This window comes from Mustela erminea, chromosome 18, assembly GCF_009829155.1.
Source record: "Mustela erminea isolate mMusErm1 chromosome 18, mMusErm1.Pri, whole genome shotgun sequence".
NCBI lineage: Eukaryota > Metazoa > Chordata > Mammalia > Carnivora > Mustelidae > Mustela > Mustela erminea.
Genome location: NC_045631.1, coordinates 1,310,492 through 1,330,400, shown reverse-complemented (window position 1 = coordinate 1,330,400; position 19,909 = coordinate 1,310,492). Strand labels below are relative to the sequence as shown.

Sequence of the window (19,909 nt, the reverse complement as noted above, 5' to 3'; positions counted from 1 at the left end):
CGTGCACTCCATCTGGACTTGTACTTCCTTCCCCCCGTATACAAACACGCTTCCCCGCGTGCACCCAGTTCCAAAGCCACGGCATTGCTCTGGGACCAGGAGGCTAGGAGCAGCAGTGAAGGGCCCAGAAAAAGAAGAAGGCCCCCAAGCTATGCTCAGTGACCTACACCTTACTTCCCCCAGCAGCTTCTGGCAGAACTAGGCTGTGTCAGAATGGCAGAGTTGCAAGAAGCTTCAGTAGTTAAGGACTCAAGGTAACAAAGGGGAAGCAGAAACTAAGCCACATCAGAAGTAAGAAAGGGAGGACTGGGGGGCTCAGTAGGTTAAGCGTCTGCCTTTGGCTTGGGTCATGATCGTGGGATCCTGGGATCGAGCCCCATGTTGGGCTCTGAGCAGGGAGCCCGCTTCTCCCTTTTCCTCTGCCTGCTCCTCTGCCAGTTTGTGCTGTCAAATAAGTAAATAAAGTTAAAAAAAAAACCAAAAACCAAAAACCAAAACAAAACCGTGGTAAAACTCCCGGGCTGTTTCAAAAGCAATCAATGAGCCCCAGAGCCCACCCCATTTATACTAGCTCTGCAGTGGGTCACCTCGCTTCAAAACTCCAAGTCTTTGCCGAGGGAGTTGCACAAGGTTCATTAACATAACACAGATGCGAGGAAAGGTATTTTTTTTTTTTTTAAGATTTTATTTATTTGACAGAGAGAGAGTTCACAAGTAGGCAGAGAGTCAGGCAGAGAGAGGGGGAAGCAGGCTTCCCCTGCTGAACAGAGAGCCTGATGTGGGGCTCGATCCAAGGACCCTGAGATCATGACCTGAGCCGAAGGCAGAGGTTTAACCCACTGAGCCACCCAGGTGCCCCAAGGCTGGGTTTTTTATCCCCTGCCTGCACAACCTCACATCCACCTCTACCGGCTCAGACAAAACACCCCTTTATGAGTAAGACTGCAACAAACCAGTCTGCGCCAAGGTGGGTGCCACAGTGCACCCCAGCGTGGGCCTTTCAATGACCTTCTCACATTGTAACACTGAAAATCCCTTGGGGTGGACATTTAACATGCTAATTAGACACACAAGAAGAAGGGTGACCTTTCAGTGCACAGGTGCTGGTACATCCCTGCCTCTCTCCGTTTGGAGGGCACCCTTTTCCCACCCTGATCTCACCCCAAGGAGTCAGCCTGAGAACTCCCCTGTTCCCAGCTGAAGAAGTCAGTCCTCCAGAATGGTGGACAAAATCAGACGAATTCGGAAATACATTCTATGCACCCGGGAAAAGAGAGCCACACACGTGGCGTGCGAGACTGATCTTTAATGGAGCGTGGTCTGGCTGGAGTGTGACACCATACGTAGGGCCCGCGGTCCCCCTGCAGCTGGCCCTGCCAGCAAGAGCAGGCCTTCAGAATACAAGGAAACCTGAACAAAGGTGGGGTTTTCTCCTACAAGCTCTAATGTTCCCATCAGACTATAAAACCCTTGCTTCCTGTCAGAGCAGCATGTCCCATGTTTACAGTCTCTGGGAGGAGAATCAGGCTGTGTCCTGCCCACCCTGGCCGCCTGCGGAAATGCCCCCCGAGGACGGGCCCTTATCAGGGACCGGATGCTGGTAGCTTGTCCCTCGTGGTGGCTCTGCGCTGTCCTGCTGGCCAGCCTCCGGAGAGAGCATCTCCCTCCACAAAGCTGCTCGCGGGATGTGGTGATTCACCAGGTGAATCAGTGGGCCCAGGCTGGAGAAGAGGCGGCTGGCCTTGGAGGTCTCTCACGGACCATAAGTGACGTCACCATGAAACGTGGAACTTTTAAGAAAGTTTCTTAAGAGAAAGCGCAGTGTCCGCCACAGGTCGATGTAAGCAGCACTTTATTTCCTTGTGGTGATTCGTGGTCAGAATGGGGTTTCCAACCTGCTTCACTCCCTGAGCAGCTAGGTTTAAAATGAACTTTTTCAAAAGTCCAGTAAAAAAAAACTACTGTATGAAACTTCTGCCAGAATGTTGCAGCAACTGACTTCTTTCCGTAGAGAAACGTGAAAGCTGCTGGCAGCTCTGTGCCCCGCGCTCCCACTCAGAACAGGTACTGAGCAGGACACACACTGCCCTTGCCCAAGGAAGCCCAGAGAACGTGCCGGCACGTTATCACCCACTCCCCATTCTTACCAGCACGATTCCCATTTTATTAAAAATACAATGTATTCTTTTCCCCAGTCAGCTTGAACATCCTAGGCCTCTATTAAGAAATGAGAAAAATACACTTACAAATTTTTCTGAAAAACTCGTCAGAAAGTCAGCAACTGTAAACAACAAGGTTGTCTGTGGAAGAGCCAGCTGAAAGTCTAAGAATGCAGAAAAACAGGTATCCGGGACTCCGCAGCCCCGGCTAGCCGCTGGGGTGCTCCGGGCACATGCGGCACAGAAGCGGGCATAGACTGCGGGGACGTTGGGGAGGCCGAGCCCGTGCCCCGGAGCGGAGACCACCCGCGGTCCCTGTGCAGTGTCAGGCAGTGCGGCCCCCTGCCTCAGAACCGCATGGTCCACTTGGTAAGGAATGACGAAGACACTGTACACCGGGGTTCTGACCACAAGGCCCAAACAAATGCTAAGTCAGCTTCTCTTACAGCAAACACTCTGGAAAAGCTGACTTGCATTTGGTGATCAAATAGCAAAGAGGAACCTTTGGTGTCTCTCCCCTTCCCGGAACAGGAGGCCGGGAAGAGACTGGAGACTCTGGGACTCCCACAGACGTGCAAACTGCGGCCCGGGGGTGGGGGTGGCTCACGCAGGAAGCCGGACTGTGTCCCCCTATCCCCATGAAGAAGGAAGCACAGAGACGACGAATAAGATGCGAGAGCACAAGCCCAGGGGCAGCAGACAGGACCCCAGGTGCGGCCGGGTCCTCACGGGCCCTCCCCCTCCAGCCACCCTGATAGCTCTCTGCCCAGGCCCCACCGGGACAGACTTGGCCAGTCCTCACGCCCGCGGGGCCGCACGTGCCTAGCTGGGGAGAACAGCAGCCAGCGGCCATGCTCGACGGTATCCTCGTGCTTGGAGGTGGCGACGAGGAGGCTTGCACCCTGGGGTGTGCAGTTCAGGAGGGAGGAGACAACAGTACGTCCCTCCTCAAACTTCTACAGACCTTAGGACATGTCCAGGGACAGCTGAGCTCTGCGACCCTAGAGTCCCCTCCTGGGAAACCCCACCCCATCACAAGGACTCGGGGAGTCTCACGTTAGAGAGTGGCACACGGGCGGGACAGCCTGCATGTCCCAGTCAGTCACCCGCCGAAGCCACCTGAGCTGGACTCTGCGAGGGCCGTCCCTGCACCCCCATGCAGCAGGCGGGGAACCCCGCTGGGACCGGGCTCTGCGCTCCTGGCTGGGGGTTGGATGCTCCAGTCAGGGGCAGTGCGCTCAGTCGCGGGCGGCACGCAGCTTCCTCCGGAAGTAGTCAGGGGCGGCCTCGTGCAGCCACTCGGCGTCCACGACACACACGTCGCGCATGTAGCAGCGGCTGGTGTGCAGCAGCTCCGTGTACACGACGCAGGCCGGCCGGCAGTGGAAAAGCACGGACGAAGGGTGGATGGCCACCGGCTGCCGGCTGTCCGTGGTGACGTATGTGCCGTCGGGTTGCAGCTCGGCTGTGCTCATGAACAGGCTGTGTGCCAGGCACCGGCGGACGCTCTCCCCGTCCCCGCGGGAGGACACCATCGGCATGGACATCTGCGGCGGGAGAAGTGGGCGCCAGACACCAGCCCTGGTCAGGCTCAGACGCAGCCCCAGCGCCAGCCCGGCCCAGCAGGCGCTGCTGCTGCAGGAGGCCGTTGGCGGGGCTGCAGGGAGCAGACGCACTTGGGCCGGGGAGGGGATGGATGGCCAGCTGTGGCCCTCAGAGAAGGGCCTTTCCCGCACTCCCATTGCAGCCAAATTACCCTTCCTGCTCTGGAGCGCCCCTCCAGCAAGCACCTCCCCAAGCCTCCCCTGTCCACCTCCGGCGGTCGTCCCCCAAGCACCAGTTCCGGAAGATCCTGCCCCTCAGCTGCACCCCCGGGGGACACCGGCCAAACAGGCCGCTGGTGGACACCGCCTGACCCCGCTGCCTGACCACGGTCTGCAGTTCCCCTGAGGAGAAAGGCCTGGGACAGCAACCACTATGGAGGCAGAAGGTGGGAAGCGGGAGGGGCATGCACAGAGCGGCCAGAGAGGACCCGCCCCCACCTCTGACCTGTCCCTGTGGGGTTCAACCATTTCCTGTCCACAGCCTCCCAGAGAAACCTCTCTCCCCACTTCTCCCTTTAAGACACCTCCAGGGGTTTTGGTTTCTGCAATCTGCTGTTCCCCTCCTGAGGGGGACCCTCTTCAAATCAGCTGTCACCATTTCTGGGGAGCCCCCCATTCCTGCCACTAACTGCTGGTCTCTCCTTCCACTGGCTGTGGTTCGGAACAAACTACATAGGTATGTAGGCTCCAGTCTCAGCGACCGTCAGGCGAGCCTGGAACCCAAGAGTGGAGAGGCGAGGACTTTGGATGAGGGGCACGGGGGCCCCAACATGCAGGACAGGTACCTTCAAACAGATGTCCCTCAGCTGTGCTCGGACCTCAGCCACCAGCGCCATGTTCTTGCTGTTGACGAAATTCTCTCTGCACCAGTCCTGAGCGGGAGAGGAAGAGTCAGCACACCCATCACTTGCACAGAGGAAAGAAGTAAGAGAACTTTGAGAACTGAATTCGGAAAGAAGACGTCAGTTGCCAAAAATAAATAGAGGAAAACAGCTTTCTGTCAGAAAGCACAAACTGTAAGGGGACACAGACGAAAATTCCCTCACACTCTGGATTCATTATCCCAGAATGCATTTAAAAAACTCCTACGTGGCAACGAGACAATGACCAACAAGTCGGCAGGCCAAAAGACAAGGATGCGAACAGCCACCCCACAGACACGAGCTTCGAGCGTCCGGTACAGGTCGGGGAGCCCGGCCTGCGGAGCGCTCCCAGACGGCAGCTTAAACTAGCTGAGAGGTGCACCGGCTCAGCGAGAACGCAGCATCTGAGCAAGTCGGACGGTGGAAGTGGGAACCCGCCCCAGCTGGGGCGGCCGGGAAGCTGCCGTGCACCGGGCCAGAGTCCGGCACGCAGCGGCCCACGCGAGACTGACTGCCACTCTCAGGCTGCGCTTTCGCCGGACACACAGCATCCTATTTCCTCAAACAAGCCGAGGCGGACAAAGCATGACGCAGGCAGCCACCACACCCGAGCAGTGGCTTTTCTCCTCCTGAGACCTGACCGCACAACGCAGAGTTGAGGCGTACACGCCAGGCGGGTTTCATGGACACAAGAGACCGCAAGGTATTCGTGATGCCCGCATCACGCCATCTCACTTGCCGCACACACCTATCTTAATACTTGTTTACCCTGACCTCATGACGCACGACAGGATTTTCACTTTTATGGAAAAGGGGGAAAGCAAGAGTAGCGCTCGGCGTGTGTTCTGTTCTGCAGCGCGCCCCGCAGAGGGGCCCATTTGGCCCCCGGCCCGAAGTGGCGCAGACGCCCGAGATGCGCTGATCCCCGGGAGGTGCACAGACCCCCTGGAGCCACGCTGACCCAGGAGCCGCGCCGGGCACCCCGGCTTTGAGCTGCCACCAGAGCTGCCGGGCTTCGGCTGCATTTATCTCGCGCACCTGTTCACAGCAGGGACCACGGTACCAGGGCAGTCTAAGGCAGGCCACTTTCTGGGTCTGGGAGCACGGACAGACATCTCCACACGAATTAATGACCACGGCTGCTTCCCTGTCTGCCGCTCTGGCTTGTGGGAGGGCTCACAGATGGCTCTGCCTTCAGACAGCGGGGTTCTAGAATGCTGTTCCCATTCGGGTCTGAGGAACCGCAATACCCTCCACGTGAACGCTACCGTGCAGACAGGCCGGCGGGGGCAGGAGGGAGCTCATTTGTAGCAGAGAAGCCAGGCCACCCCGCGCACAGGGCCCCTGCCCAGTGAGAATGAGCGGGACACGGGCAGGGTGGAGGCCAGCGCTGCGGGTCTCCCTGGTGAGGCCTGTGCACTCCGACCGGGGGCTCCGGACATTCCACTGGCTGGGCAGGAGAGCATCGCGGGAGAGAAGGCCCCGGCTGAGACCAACCTTACTTCTGCCCAGGTTCTTGAAGGCCCGGTAGATGTTGAGCAGCGTGATATGGTCCCCCTCGCTGGACACAAACTTCCTACGGACGGCCTGCACCTCGTCCCGCCGGGAAGGAGGGTCGTACAGAACACTGTCCACCGACAGGAGGGAGACGATGGTCAGGATCTCCTCCGTACAGTGGAACTTGGGGGACAGGAGGAGGGTCTGCAAATAGGAGTTGCAACGGTGAGCCCTGAGACCTCCCCCCACTGAGCACAGTCTGTCCACGCTGCCCATGCAGCCGCCCCACTGCGGCCTCGGAGGCCAGGTGCCTCTCCAGCCACCACCGCCTGCTCTCTGGAACCCGACAGCCCGCCCACAGGCTCCCACAGTCCTCGGGGAGGGCTCCCGACTTCGCGTGGCTCTGACTCCCACACCCGACACCAGCACACATCAGACGCAAAGCAGGGCCACAGCTGCTCCAAGGCAACAGCGAAGGGGGAAGCCAGGGCACCGAGGGTGCAGGTGACCGTCACACAAGCCGTGTCGGAGAAGGGGCAGCGAGTGGAGGAGGTGACTTACTTTGGCGAATTTGGGGTCTAAAGGGAAAGCGGCCATCTTTCTCCCCACCGGAGTCAGGGTGAGCTGGCCGTCCTTCTGTTCGAGAGCACCTAATAGGTCCAGCTGAGCAACTGCGGCCTGAACGTGATCTGCAGGAAAACCGGGAGAGGGGGACGCAGCTGCAGCCACTCTCTGCTTCGGGAGCCAAAGGCCCCCACATCCAACCCTGGTCCTCGGGGCGCAGTGGCCGGGGACACTCCTGTCTTTAACTCTGTCCACAGCAACGTCCTGTGACCCCGTTGCGTCACACACATGAAACCCGCACACGCCCACAGTCGTGGCGCCATCCTGACCCGCGTTGCCAGAAACAGAGACGCACGGCAGTGGAACAGAGGCTGTGCAAGGCCCAGCTGAGAAACACTTCTACTGTCCCCTTCACACGCCCTGAATTTCTAACCCCGGCCACACGTCACCTACTGAAGGATAAACCAGCGTTTTCGTGATGTAATACAGAGAAAATGATCCCCAAGGCCCGACAGGAAGTGACAGCTCTGGCCCAGGAGGCGCTATGGGCACAGAACCCCCCTGGAGGTCCTCTGGCCCCCCTGACAGCCAAGCTTATGCACCAAATGAAACGAGAGAGGAGGCGGCCCCCAGACGCAATTTGGAGAGCCCAGCCATTCGCGGGTCCTGTCCCCCCGCAGCCCTGGCCCTGCACAAAAACCCCGCCTACCCGGAGAGGGCTTGGACATGAAGTCGAAGGTGAGCACGTTGGGGACCTTCATGGCGAGGAGCTGCAGCAGCACGCTGGCCAGGTTACACCTGCGAGGAGCAGACGCGCAGCTGCCGCACCGGCTCCGGGTCCCTGGCTGGGTCCGCGGGGCAGCAGGGGCGGCAGGGGTGTGGGGGTGCCCACCTCTGGATCTCCGGCACGGTCATCTTCTCAAACTTCTCAAACTCGTCCTCTGTGTAGAGCCGGTAGCAGACGCCACTGCCCTCCCTGCCGGCCCGGCCCGTACGCTGCCACGCCTGGGCCTTGGACACACGCTGCACAGTGAGCACCTCGAGGCCACTGTCTGCAGGGAGAATGGCCCGCGTGAGGCCTCGCCCCGCAAAGGATCACACGGGTTCACCAGCGTGGGCACAAAGCAGTGCTCCTCAGAGCCCCAGTGATCCTTCCCACAGCACACAAGTCCGGGAACCCCGAGGCCATGTGGGAAAGCACAGAACAGCGCACTCCACACTGAAACTGCAGCGTATCAATCTTCGGAACGTCTTTTAAGCCCACGTGCCCGGGGCCATAGGTCCCCGCCAAAACCACAGGGCCAGGGGCGCCTGGGTGGCTCAGTGGGTTAAGCCGCTGCCTTCGGCTCGGGTCATGATCTCAGGGTCCTGGGATCGAGTCCCACATCGGGCTCTCTGCTCAGCAGGGAGCCTGCTTCCTTCTCTCTCTCTCTCTCTGCCTGCCTCTCAGTGTACTTGTAATTTCTCTCTGTCAAATAAATAAATAAAATCTTTAAAAAACAAAACAAAACAAAACAAAAAACCACAGGGCCAGAGCTGCGCCGGTCTGCTGGGGACCGAGAGTGTTCCAGGCTGCCAGGCTTTTCAGTGCCCAAACCCTGTCTCCAAGAAGATAGGGTAGCTGGTCAGCGGTCACTGCCTCGGAAAGGAGATGTCAGGGGCTGGCCTGCACGGCCCTCCCGGCTCCGCTGTCAGAGGATCCTGAGGTGGTGTGATGGAGTCACACCCAGGAGTCGCATGGGTCCTGGATAAAGGTGTGCTCTGTTCCAGGCCCGAGGGAACAAGTCCTTCCACACGCTACCTCCGAGTCCGCACCCTTGGTGGTGTGCTGTCCTCAGACATCCCCACTGCCTCTGATCCTCCGTAGCACCAAGCCGGGCAGAAAGCAGATGGGAGGACCAGCGTATCCAGCAAGCTCCCAGCGCACACTCTCAGGGACAGTGGGCACTCACCCCGGCCTAGGCGATCTCCTTCCTAGGACGCCTGAAGCTCGAACATTCATTTCAACAAAGCTCCTGCCCTGTGTCAGGGGTCCCTGGCCGCACAGCCCCCTCACCCAGCTGCTCAGGAGTCTCAGGCCAGGCCCAGCCGGTCCTCAAGCTGTTAAAGCCTGGGCCCCCGTCCTGCCCTGCCTGGCCCCGGGCTCCCGCTGCCAGCCCCCTTCCTGGACCTGACTGCTTTCAGACCTTGTCACCTGCGCGGCCGGTGCCACCCTGGTCACGGCGAGTCTGAGCAGGAAGCGCTTGCTGGGAGAGGCTGTGGGGAAAAGAGGGGTTTGTGGGCGTCATCCTCACCGGGATTATACATCTTTGCTTTAACCATGCCCGTGTCAACCACGTGTTTTATTCCCGTGATGGTTATGGAAGTCTCAGCGATGTTGGTTGAAACGATCACTTTGCGACAGCCCTGCAGGGAGGAAGAAACCAGAAGGTGACACACACAACTCTGAGGTTTCACAGCACAGTGCCCACCGGTAGCTCCCACAGCCCACGTGCTCTCCAGGAACGAGGATCACGTGACTTATGGGAATTCTTCACACTGAGCAGGAAGGTTCCTGTCCTTAAGGCTTATTTGAGAGGATGAGATGCAGGGGAACCGGCAGGCGTGGCTAGGTGCCCGGTCCCACCAGCCACTGCCTGAGCACCGTCTCTCCGCTTCTCGGGGCCTCTGTGTCGACACAACTGGACTGCCCCCATGCTGCCAGCTCAGCAGAGGGCAGCCAGCACTTGTGATGCGCTGTGCGGCCAGCACAGGCAGCTGGTCTGTGTCAGACTGGGGAGAGCCCCTCATGTACCAGTCACCTACTGCCTGTGCCCACCCGCCACCGTGGTCTACCCGCTCCCCCTGTTCTCACCAGGCCCGGGAGGCCCATCTGGCCTGGGTCTTCCAGTCCCACGGCTTAGCGGCTCGCATATCTGGTACCCGAGCACCCCACCCCACAGGTGCCCGGGGAAGGGCCCACACAGGCCGGGTGCGTACTCACCTTCGGGGCCGCCTGGAAGACACGGAGCTGCTGGGCGTAAGGCAGGGAGGCGTACAGAGGAAGGACCAGCATGGCGGGGCAACCGTCCGGGAGGTGCTTCGCGATGTCTCTGCAGGTCTTGCTCATGGCTTCGATCTCCTCCTGCCCCGTGAGGAACACCAGGATGTCCTGGGAAGGAGGCGCCTCCTGCAGGAGGGAAAGCGTGGCCTCAGGAGGTGCCTGCCAGAGCGTGGGCTGCAGCAACAGAGAGCGGTCACCAGCGAGCTTCCCAGACGGGTTTTCTTCGCTGTGGAGAGGTGCGTGGGCCACACTTGGTGTGTCCTCGGGGAGCACGCACTCGCCGAGGGCGCCTGGAGCGGTCAACCGAGCGAGTACAGTTAAATCCAGTCCCGCATCTAGTGTATCTGTGGCCCATGCCGGCCTGTCCCTCCCTCTACACGCAGGGAGGTGGTGTGCCCAGAGCAAGACGTCGCAGCAGAGACAAAGCTTGGACCCGTGTTGAGAGACGGAGGAGGGAAGGGCTGGGCCGAGGGTGCTCCAGCCTGGGCGAGGTCTGAAGGGTCTCTAGGGACAAGACCTGGCCCCGCTCCCTGGAGAAGACAGGAAGGCCCAGGACTCGGCCGTGAGAACCCGACAGCCTGCCCTCCTCTAACCGGCCAGGCAGGAGGCCAGAATGGATTTCAACCCGGAGGCACAGGACCCGTCCACACAGCAGCGCCAAGGCTTGGGAGCTGCCCGCCCTGTATAAAGGCAGCACAGGGCGCTCCGGGAGAAAGCGGACAGCATACCAACGCGGGAAAGATACTGATGACAGGCAGACAGACCATAGATGCTGGAACACCTGGGAGGAAATGAGCCACGGGAATGCAGAAAACTCATACAACTATGTTGCATAAGGAAGGAGGCATCAGGACAGGCCCTGCTGGCAACGGGTCGTGATGCTGTAATGCCCCCCACTGGCCTGAAAACCATGAGACATTTCTATGCTAAGAGGCGGGGGGAGTAGGAGGCCAGGGAGGCTAAAGGTATAGCCTCATCTGCCTGGGGGGAACCAGCAGCGCCAAGACCCGCAGTGTAGGCAGGTACTGCTGGAAATACCGAATCCAGAGTAAACAGCTCAGAGAGCCATTAGGTCCCCTGAAACAATGGGATCTGGACCGGGGAAGTAAAAGCAGCTGCTGGGTGGTTTGTTTTTTTAAGACCGACTGACTGATTTGAGAGGGACAGAGAGAAGGTGCGTGCATAGCGGCAGGCAGGAGAAGGATAGGCAGAGAGAGAGACTCTCAAGCAGACTCCCGGCTGACAGGAACCCGCCACCTCCAGGGGGCTGATCTTCTGACTATGAGATCACCACCTGAGCGGACATCAAGATCTGGAGGCCTCAGGGGACCAGCCACTCACGACCCCAGCTGCTGGTTCTTATGACCCTCTTAGAACTACTGCCCTTTTTTACTTTACACACTCACCCCTCAGATTAAAATAAAAATCGTTTTTAAAAGATTTGCCTCTGGATTCTTTCACAAAGTTAACGGGAAGGTACGAACAGTCAAATTTTATGAGGGGAACCAAAACGAGGGGATTTAATCATTCAAACTTAAGTAAATGTTTAACAAAAGAAGAAGATTTTGAAATGCCTCTGTAATTCAGTTTTTCTGAAAAAGTGAAGAGTTCTAAAGGATCACCCTTACTGGGTGGACAGCAGCTTCTCCCACAGCGAGGCCATAGCGGTCCACATGCCTTCCTTGGGGGCAGCACTGCGGGCACCCCACCCGCAGTCCGCTCTGACCAAGCCATCTCCCAGCTCAGCCAGGGTGCGAGGCCCATCAGAGCCCAGTGGTTTCCCCTGTAGAGTGGATGCGAGTCGCCGCAAGAAAGCAGCAGCAGGACACGGTGACACTTGGCAATGGCCCAGCTCCCAGGGCGCCCAAGGTGGCAGCGTTTCCTCTCACCGGGAGCACGCCCTCGACGGCGAGCTGAGCCCCATCTGCACGGGTGCGCGCAGCACGCTGTACCTGGTGGATCTGGAAGACGGAGACGAGCGCGGCGTGCAGGTAATCCTGCTGTGGCTGTTTGGTGTAGAGCACCTGGATGGGATGCTGCCGACCTTCCAGGTAGAGCACGGGCGCCCCATCGAAGTACTGCGAGAACAGGTCCACGTCCATGGTGGCGGACATGACGACCACCTGCGCACAGGAGGGAAGAGTGAGAGGGCTAGGCCGCGCCCACCCGTCCCACGCCTGCTGCTTCCCACCCTGCGCACCGCTGGTGACCGACTCCTGTCCGAAGCAGGGCCAGCAGCCGCCCGGTAACACAGGCCTCTCCCTCTCCTGGACGCGAGCCACACCTACTTTGAGAGGTGGCTTCCCCAGCTCCTTCCTCCTCTTCTGGGCAGCCTTCACCACCCCAAAGAGCACATCGGTATGGACCGTCCGCTCATGGGCCTCGTCCAAGACCACACAGCTGTATTGGCGCAACAGAGAGTCGGAGATTGCTTCCCGAAGAAGCATGCCGTCTGTCAGGAACTTGATCCTGGTGTCTTCCGAGCTGACGTCGTCGAAGCGCACGGTGTAGCCCACCTGCGCGAGGAACCGCGGGCTCAGTGGGCCTGGGCTGAGCAGCTGCTAGGTGCCCGGCACCCCCAGACATGTGTGCCCTCCTGGGGAATGGCCCCGCGCCCTCGGGCACGGACAGGCAGTGGGCGGGTCCCTTTAACTGCAATCATGAGCACCACTAAAACTCGGGGTGCTGGAGGCTCAGCTGTTAGCCCTCCACCTTCCACTCAAGTCATGACCCCACGTTCCGGGATGGAGCCCCCGCGTCCCACTCCCTGCCCAGCAGGGAGCCTACTTCTCCCTCTCCCACTCCCCCTGCTGTGTTCCCTCTTTTGCTGTCTCTGTCAAATAAATAAAATCTTAAAAAAAAAAAAATCTGAAACTAGACTCTCACCCCAGCTGCTGAGAAACTTAAAGCTCCGGACAGACAAGAAAAGGTAAGATGTTTTAAAGCGAAGTGCGCAAACACGCGCGAAGCTGCCGTACCCACAGGTCTAGGGCTCGATCTCCGCACGCACTGTAAGCTAAAGAAATGCTTACGATCTCTCAGACACACAGAGGTTTCACAGAGGTTACTGAAGCCTCAAGAACACTCGCGGAAAGCAACTAATTCATCCGACTTGCCGACAGACTCTGAACACAAAGCATATGCACAGACAGGTGACGTCGGAGGAACGAGTGACAGACTCAGGCTTGAGCAAGCCGGGGAAGAGAGAGCCTCCCGGCATCCCGGAACCTGGCTCAGAGAAGCGCCATGCGGGCGGGCTGTCAGCAGAGAAGGAGGTGAGGTACCAGCTTCCCGAGCTCAGTTCTCTTCTCGTCGGAGACTCTAGTGGCCAGAGAGATGGCAGCTACTCTGCGCGGCTGGGTCACAGCAATGACGCCCTGGCGGCCGATCCCCCCTTCATAGAGGTACTGTGGGAGCTGCGTCGTCTTCCCGGAGCCAGTTTCCCCTGAGACAGAAGATAAATCTCACTTACATGCAAATTAACACAAAGTTCACCAAACTAGAAGTTGATAAAGCCCCAGGAAAATAGGCACTGGTGTGTACAGCTGGAGCAGTGTTCTCGGAATTAGTCTGGGAAGGCCACATTGTATCAGAAACACCTTTAAAATATTTACAGCCTCCAGGCACACATCCACTTGCGGGAACTGGTTCTGAGGAAATAAAGAGGCACAGACAAATGTAGCTTCAGACTCATGCTATTCAACTTGGTTCGGGAGCACACAGCTGGAAACAATGTAAATGTTCAGTAACAGGTAACCTGCACAAAAAACCTAAGGAGGGCACACAACTGTTACAGAAAATGGTTACTTCTCAGAAGAATAAATGAGATGTAGCAGGGCACACCCAGAGCCATGCCCACTCCACGGCCCCCACACCCCACCATTCCATTCCAGATTCTGCCCTTTCCTTCTGGCCCCGCCCCACACCTGCCTGCCGTCACCAGGTCTGGCACCAGGTCTGCCCGCACACTTTACAGGAGGAGTCAGAGCTCACACTCTCCCTGGGGCTGCCCTGGTGGCCTCCTCCTAATCTATCTCTGGTACCTTGTGTGCCTCTCCTCCAGCACGAGCACCTCATACTGTGTGCCAACACTGCAGGTCCTGGAAGGCAGGGAGGGTCTACCTGTCTCTTCTCTGAACTTGAGCATCCAGCATACACCACCCTCAGGGGGTTCCTCTAACTGTCCCCAAATGGAACAAAGAACTCGGTAAACCTGGGTATCGTTCCCCTCCGGCGACCACTAAGAATCTCTGACCTTACAGCCCTACATGCCATGGTGCTTGCATTTCCCACTCTGCTCATCCTCCTAACCCAGCCCAGAATCAAGACTAGGACTGTGATTACTCTGCTGCATTCCTGCTGAAACTACCAGGCAAAACCCCAAATGCAGATCAATGTCTCCCTGCCCAGCTTTTCTCCTCCTCCACCAGACCCCTGGGCATGGCTAAGCAAAACAGCCCATCCGTGCAGATGAAGACAGGAGTCTGTGTTGGGGCCAATGCCCCTGGATGCCAGCACTACCCCGGATCCTGCTCTCCCTTCTGCAGCCTGGCAGGGTCCCCCTCTTCCCCAAGGGGCTACCTGAGGCCCCGTGACTGCTGTTCCCAGCAGAGCTCCCCACCTACTCCACAGAACTCGGGTCCTCACGTGGGCACTCCCTCTACCTCCCCTCCAGCCTCCTCCCCAGTCACACCCATGCTCCCCTCCGGTCGCCAGCCCTGGGCCTCCAGGACGTCCTTCCCCCTATTCCTGACCCGCTCCGCATCTGGTCTCTGTTTCCAGGCACCCCCCGCCCCCGTCTCCGCTCTCTCTCTGCCGGCTCTCCGTCCTCGCTTCCTTCGCCTCGGCCTCCACCGAGCTCTTCCCCTCCGTTCTCTTCCCTCCCTCCAGCGGAAGCCCGCTCTCACTGCCTTCCTCACCTGCCCGCCTACTCGGTCCGCAACCCAGTGACGATCCGCGTCGCCCCGCCCCGCCGGAGGAGCGAGCGGCGGGAGGCACACTCGGCACACTCGGCACACCCCCCCCCCCCCAAGTCCAGGGGTCGGTTTCGGCTCCTGCAGGGGTCTAGCGGCTGCATCTGTCCCCCTTCTTCCTGCGACTCCAGCCCGCTGATCCTCGCCCTCCCGGTCTCCCTCCTCCTGCGGGCTCATCGGCTCGGTCCTCTGGACGCTCTTCCCGACTTGGACGCTGGAGACCCCTGCCCTGCCCCGAATCCCCAGGCCGCCCCAGAGGCTGCGACCTCGCGTCAGGCCGGCCCACTCCCCCGCCGCAGGCTCGCCCCCGCGCGCTCCGTCCTCCCTCGCCGGCCGCCCCCAGAGCCCCGGAGTCTCCCGCTCGCCCCTCTGCGGGGCAAGTGGGGGGCGGCCCGCGAGCGGGGGGGGGCGCCTCGGGGGAGCGGCGGGGCACCTTCCCCGAGCCCCTCGGGCCACTCACCGATGAGGACGGCGCTGTCCAGGGCCCGGAGCTGGGCCAGCAGCTGCCCCCGCGCCGCGAAGATGGGCAGGCTCCGGCGCTGCCGCTCCACCGCCTCGGGGTAGACGCCGGCCGCGGGCTGCGCCAGGGCCGGCTGCGGCCTCCGGCGCCCGCCGCTACCGCCTGCGGTCAGCAGCATCAGCACGCGCCCCCCGGGGGGCCCGCAGCCCGGCCGGAACCTCTTGGCGGGCGGGAAGCCCGCCTCCTCGGGCATGTCGAGCGGGCGCAGCGACTGGAGGCCGGCCCCGGCGGCGCGCAGCAGGCGCGTGCGCCCCTTCCTGCCCGGCGCCGCGGCGCGTACCGATGACCTCATGGCCGCTACCGCCGGCCTCCGCGAAGGACTACGACCCCCGGCATGCACTGGGGGCCTGCGGCGGCGAGCGCGAGGCGGGGCCGGAAGAGGCTCGGCCCCAGGTGCGACGGAGGGAGGCCCGGAGCTAGCGCGGCGGGGGCGGGAGCGGGCCCGGAGGGGCTGCCGCGGGGTTCGGAAGCCGGTTCCGGCCGAGCTGCGGCTGCTGCTGCTGGGACAGTTACCGGCTGGTGAGCCGCGTCGGGACGCCCCGCGGCCGGTGTGGCCGTAGGGCTGGGGCCGGTTGCCCGCGTGTGTCTCGGGTGTTTAGAGGTAAAGGAAGTTCCCAAAGGCGTTTTTAAACGTTCAGGTGCTTCAGGTTCCGGGGCTGGGCTGGGCTTGCTCCGTGTTCTTAGCAAGGTGTCAGCCCCTGAGCCCCTGAGGGACGGTCACTCTGCTCCGAGGACTCCTGCCGGTGCTGAGGAAGTCCGACGATTTTCTTCTGCCCTTGCTTCCCGCGTCACCTGACCCTCCGTGCCCTCGTGTGCTGCATCCCGACCCCAGCCCCGAGGACCAGCCTCCGACACCAGGAAAGTCACGGGCCGGCTCCACGTCGCAGCGCAAGGGTGCTGGCGATCACCTGCTGTCAGGGCAGGGGACGGTCTTGTAGCATGTGCTGCTGACAACCCACTGTTCCAAGGACGGGGGTCTGCGTCAGCGGCCAGCAGGGACAGGGGTGCAGTGGCCCGCGGTGACTGCGGTTCTCGCTTCGCCCCGAGCTCCTTCCCTGCTCCCTCCCAGCTCCCTCCTTCCCCAACTCCCGTCCTTCCCAGCACCTTCCTTCTCCCCCAGGCAGAACTCTTCAGTGAGGGTGCCTGGCCCTTGTGTCACACCCCCTATCAATGAAATTTCAGAACTTCAGCAGGGAAGACAGGATGAAACCAGGAGATCGTCTCCTTCCAAAGCTCTCAGCAGCTGGTTCGTGGCAGAAAGAGTGGCAGGAAATACTTCCAGAGAATTCTTGGCGCGCTTCTTTGATCCCAGGATGCTTCAGCCTCCTGAAGAACTTTAGGCATCCTCTGGAGTCCAGCTCAGGGAAACGCATCCTATATGTAAACCTGTTAAAAATCCTTCTCCTTTCCTCCAGGAAAGAGATGATTTTCCTCTAGTTGCTGACAGTGTCATGATCAAGGATGGTTGAGAATGTGTGTGCTGAGTTCACAGCACACGCGTGTTCGGAATAAACTGAGAAAATGCCACTTCCTACCCAGAAATATTAACTTAGAAAGGCAGCTCACTCACAAAACAAAACAAGCAAAAAAGAAAAAAAGAGGCAGCCCCAGACTGCCAAAACTGAAAGGGAAGGAACTGGTCTGTTCAGGTGGCAGTAACAACCATTGCAGGCTGAGGGGCTGCCGCTGCTTGCAGCCCGGGAGGCCGGGAAGCACCAGTGAGGCTGCCCTGTGGCTCGTGTGGCTCATGGCCGCTGCCCGCTGCCCTGTCCTCACCGCAAGGTGGGGACCAGGGGATTTTTCTGCAGCAGTTTGATAAAGCGTCCATCTGGGTGTGAGGGCTGCTCCCGAAGGACTTCAGCCCCTCCCCAAGGCCCCAGCTCCAAATACCATCACATCAACATAGGAGTTTTCACATCATGGCAATACGTAAATGTTTACTCTCAGATTATGGACCTTGTGTCTAACAGATGTCCTTTTTCCCTGGCGCTTTCCAGACTAACCCCCCAGAGGGAGACACATGTATGTGCCCAATGGCGAGTCTGGGAGGGAATGTGAACGAGGAAAGTAGCTTCTGGAGGAGCCCATGGCCTATCTCTAGAAGCAGCTGTGAGCCTGTTACTTTTAAGCAGTAGCTGCCAGGCAGGTCCGGCCTTGCCAGATCTTCCCATTTTTTCAAGAAAAGCCCCAAATGAAGATTTTCTTTAAAAAAAAAAAATATTTATTTGTCAGATAGAGATCACAAGTAGGCAGAGAGGCAGGCAAAGAGAGAGGACGAAGCAGGCTCCCTGCTGGGCAGAAAGCCTGATGTGGGGCTCAATCCCAGGGCTCTGGGATCATGACCTGAGCCGAAGGCAGAGGCTTTAACCCACTGAGCCACCCAAGCACCCCCCAAATAAAGATTTTCATGTGAAATCTGTCCATTGTAAATGTTGGTCCCAATTTTAACAATGGTGCAGGCAAAGTGAACCACTGTGCTGTGGCCTCGCTGCCCGTGAAGGGGAGCACTGAAGCCTAAACTCCTGAGCAGGCACCAGCCAGTCTTGTGCACCCCCACGGGAGGTCCGGAGGAGGTCTCCAGTGCGGACGCAGCCCATCCTAAGATAACTATTCAAAGAATGTTAGGATCCTTCTTCCAAGAGGGGACTCCTCAGAGGGGGCTCATCTCTAGCTGCCCTGGGACACTCACTGGGCCACGTGCTCTTCCCAGGAGCCTGCGGCGGCGGGAGCACACACATGCACTTGGGCCCCACTCCGCTTTCAGACGCACGTTAGCGGCCGTAGAATTAAGAACACCAGATAATAGTCTGCTGGCAGGTAAATGAAGTGTCTATTCAGCACCTGTGTGCGTGGGGGGTATGTGGACCTCCCAGGGCACACATTCTCCCGAGGGAGAGGAGACTCACATTGGTGGACCAGCCAGGAGCGGAGCAAGACCATTAGTCATTTGGTGTGAGGGCGCACCACAGACTTGAAGCTCATAGGGATCCAAAGAAAGACGGGGAAGGAGGCCTCGGAGTCAGGAGATCCTCAGTGCCAGGAACAGGCCAGGCTGAGAAGAGAGCTCGGTCCCTGCTAGGGACAAGCGGGGCGGGGCACGTTGGATTTGGAGGCTACGATATCACCACAGACTTCCGAGCAGAGAAGGGGCTTGTTTGCGTCAAGTTCAACGACGTTAATGCATACTCAGGAAATGACACCAGCAGCTTTGGGGACGGTCCCACAGCATGGAGAACCCTGCCATACCACCACCAGAGCACTCACCAGCCCAAGCCTAGCTGTCGGGGAGATGGGACAGGTCCGGGGACCCCTCACCCAACTGCTCGGTGTCCCCTGGTTTCCACAGGCTCTAGATGGAGCGGGAGCTTTGCCGCAATGACCCAGGGCTTGGCGCTCTGCTCTGTACATGGAGAGACCACACATGAGGTGGGAGAGCCAGCGGGACCCACAGGAGGGACAGAAGAAAGGACAGATGGAAGAGAGACGCGAACGGAAATACCTAATTTAGAAAACACACCAAAAACATGTGGAAATCCCGTTTCCTGGGGAGATGCGAGGCGCACGCCCATGGCTTCCTCAGGAACGTCTGCGGGATTTCTCCAACCGCAAACCCTGCCTCCGTCAGGTGTGCTGTCGGTATTACAGGTAGAACCCAGCTGTGTGTGGGGAGACTGGGCACAAAATCCCATCTACCAATTCTCACCGCAGGAGGAAACAGCCAGTTCTGTAAGAGTCGGGGTGGAGAGGTGAGGTGGGGAAGGGGCCTCTCCATTGTGGCAGGGGGCCCGCCCCATGGGTGGGATCAGTGGTCAGTGCCCACACTGCCCAGGACACGGAAGGGGATCCTTGGAATTCTCATTCTGTAACAGCGTTGAGCACTCTTAGGTCACAAATGCTGAACCGGTCTCCTGTTTTCCCATCATCCATATGGACGGACGTCCCCTACTTAAAACCAGAGAAACTTATTTCTAGACCCTAAATAATTAAAAAAAACCCTCCTAATTATTACATCAAAAATTAAGGATGTACTATGTGTTGGCTAACTGAACTTAATAAAAATTTAAAAAAATGACAAAACAACAAACCCTTCTAATTAAATTCGAGCTTCCTGGAACAGAGACAAGATATGACAAAATTACAGAATTCTGTAAGGATTGTACATTCTCAGGTTGGCATTTCAAGCTTTTTTTTTTTGCCATTGCTTAGAAAAAAAAGCCGTCTCATCTACAACCCCGTTGCATAAATTTACACCTGTGTTCCAAGTTTCTGACCAGCGGCAGGTCCAACATCGGTGTTTCTGTCAGTCACGCATAAGCGGCGGGAAGACATTCATGTTTACTTTCCCCTTCACTACACCCCCTGAAGGTCCCCACTTACTCTGAACCATGTTCAGCTCTCGGTGGGGGGGATCTCACTCTGGAAAGGAGCTCCTACTTGCCCACGGTGCGACTGCTGGGGAAGCGGTCCACACTTCTGCCCCGCTTGCAAGAACCACCTGTGGCCGTCCCTCCCCTACAGGGGTCCACTTCGGGCTGTGGGTCCCCTCAGTGACTAGACCCCATGAGTGCAAACCTGCCGGGCCCAGGGGAATCAGTATTCCGGACAGGTCTTTATGGAGTCACAGACATCGGCTCTCCTTTCCTTGGGACCCTAAGGTCTACCTGATGGGAAGGTAAACCGGGTGCT

At 58.9% G+C, this 19,909-nt stretch overlaps 1 protein-coding gene across 5 annotated transcripts; it reads right to left on the bottom strand.

Moving 5' to 3' along the window:
• Nucleotides 1–1,835: 1,835 nt before the first annotated feature.
• Nucleotides 1,836–15,503, bottom strand: DHX33 (DEAH-box helicase 33). 5 transcript variants are annotated; one of them, XM_032321303.1, is made up of 12 exons: nt 15,164–15,503; nt 13,015–13,175; nt 12,019–12,246; nt 11,683–11,853; nt 9,671–9,856; nt 8,982–9,093; nt 7,580–7,739; nt 7,397–7,485; nt 6,685–6,812; nt 6,124–6,327; nt 4,549–4,635; nt 1,836–3,706 (listed from the first exon to the last, which is right to left on the bottom strand). In XM_032321303.1, exons 1-12 carry the CDS (start codon nt 15,414–15,416, stop codon nt 3,398–3,400), a joined length of 2,088 nt encoding a protein of 695 aa, XP_032177194.1. In that variant the 5' UTR covers nt 15,417–15,503; the 3' UTR covers nt 1,836–3,397. The 5 variants fall into 5 exon arrangements, with proteins under 5 accessions (XP_032177194.1, XP_032177196.1, XP_032177198.1 ...); XM_032321305.1 differs by lacking the exon at nt 15,164–15,503 and having other exon boundaries at nt 12,763–13,122; XM_032321307.1 differs by lacking the exon at nt 15,164–15,503 and having other exon boundaries at nt 12,959–13,122.
• Between the last annotated feature and the right edge of the window lie 4,406 nt (nt 15,504–19,909).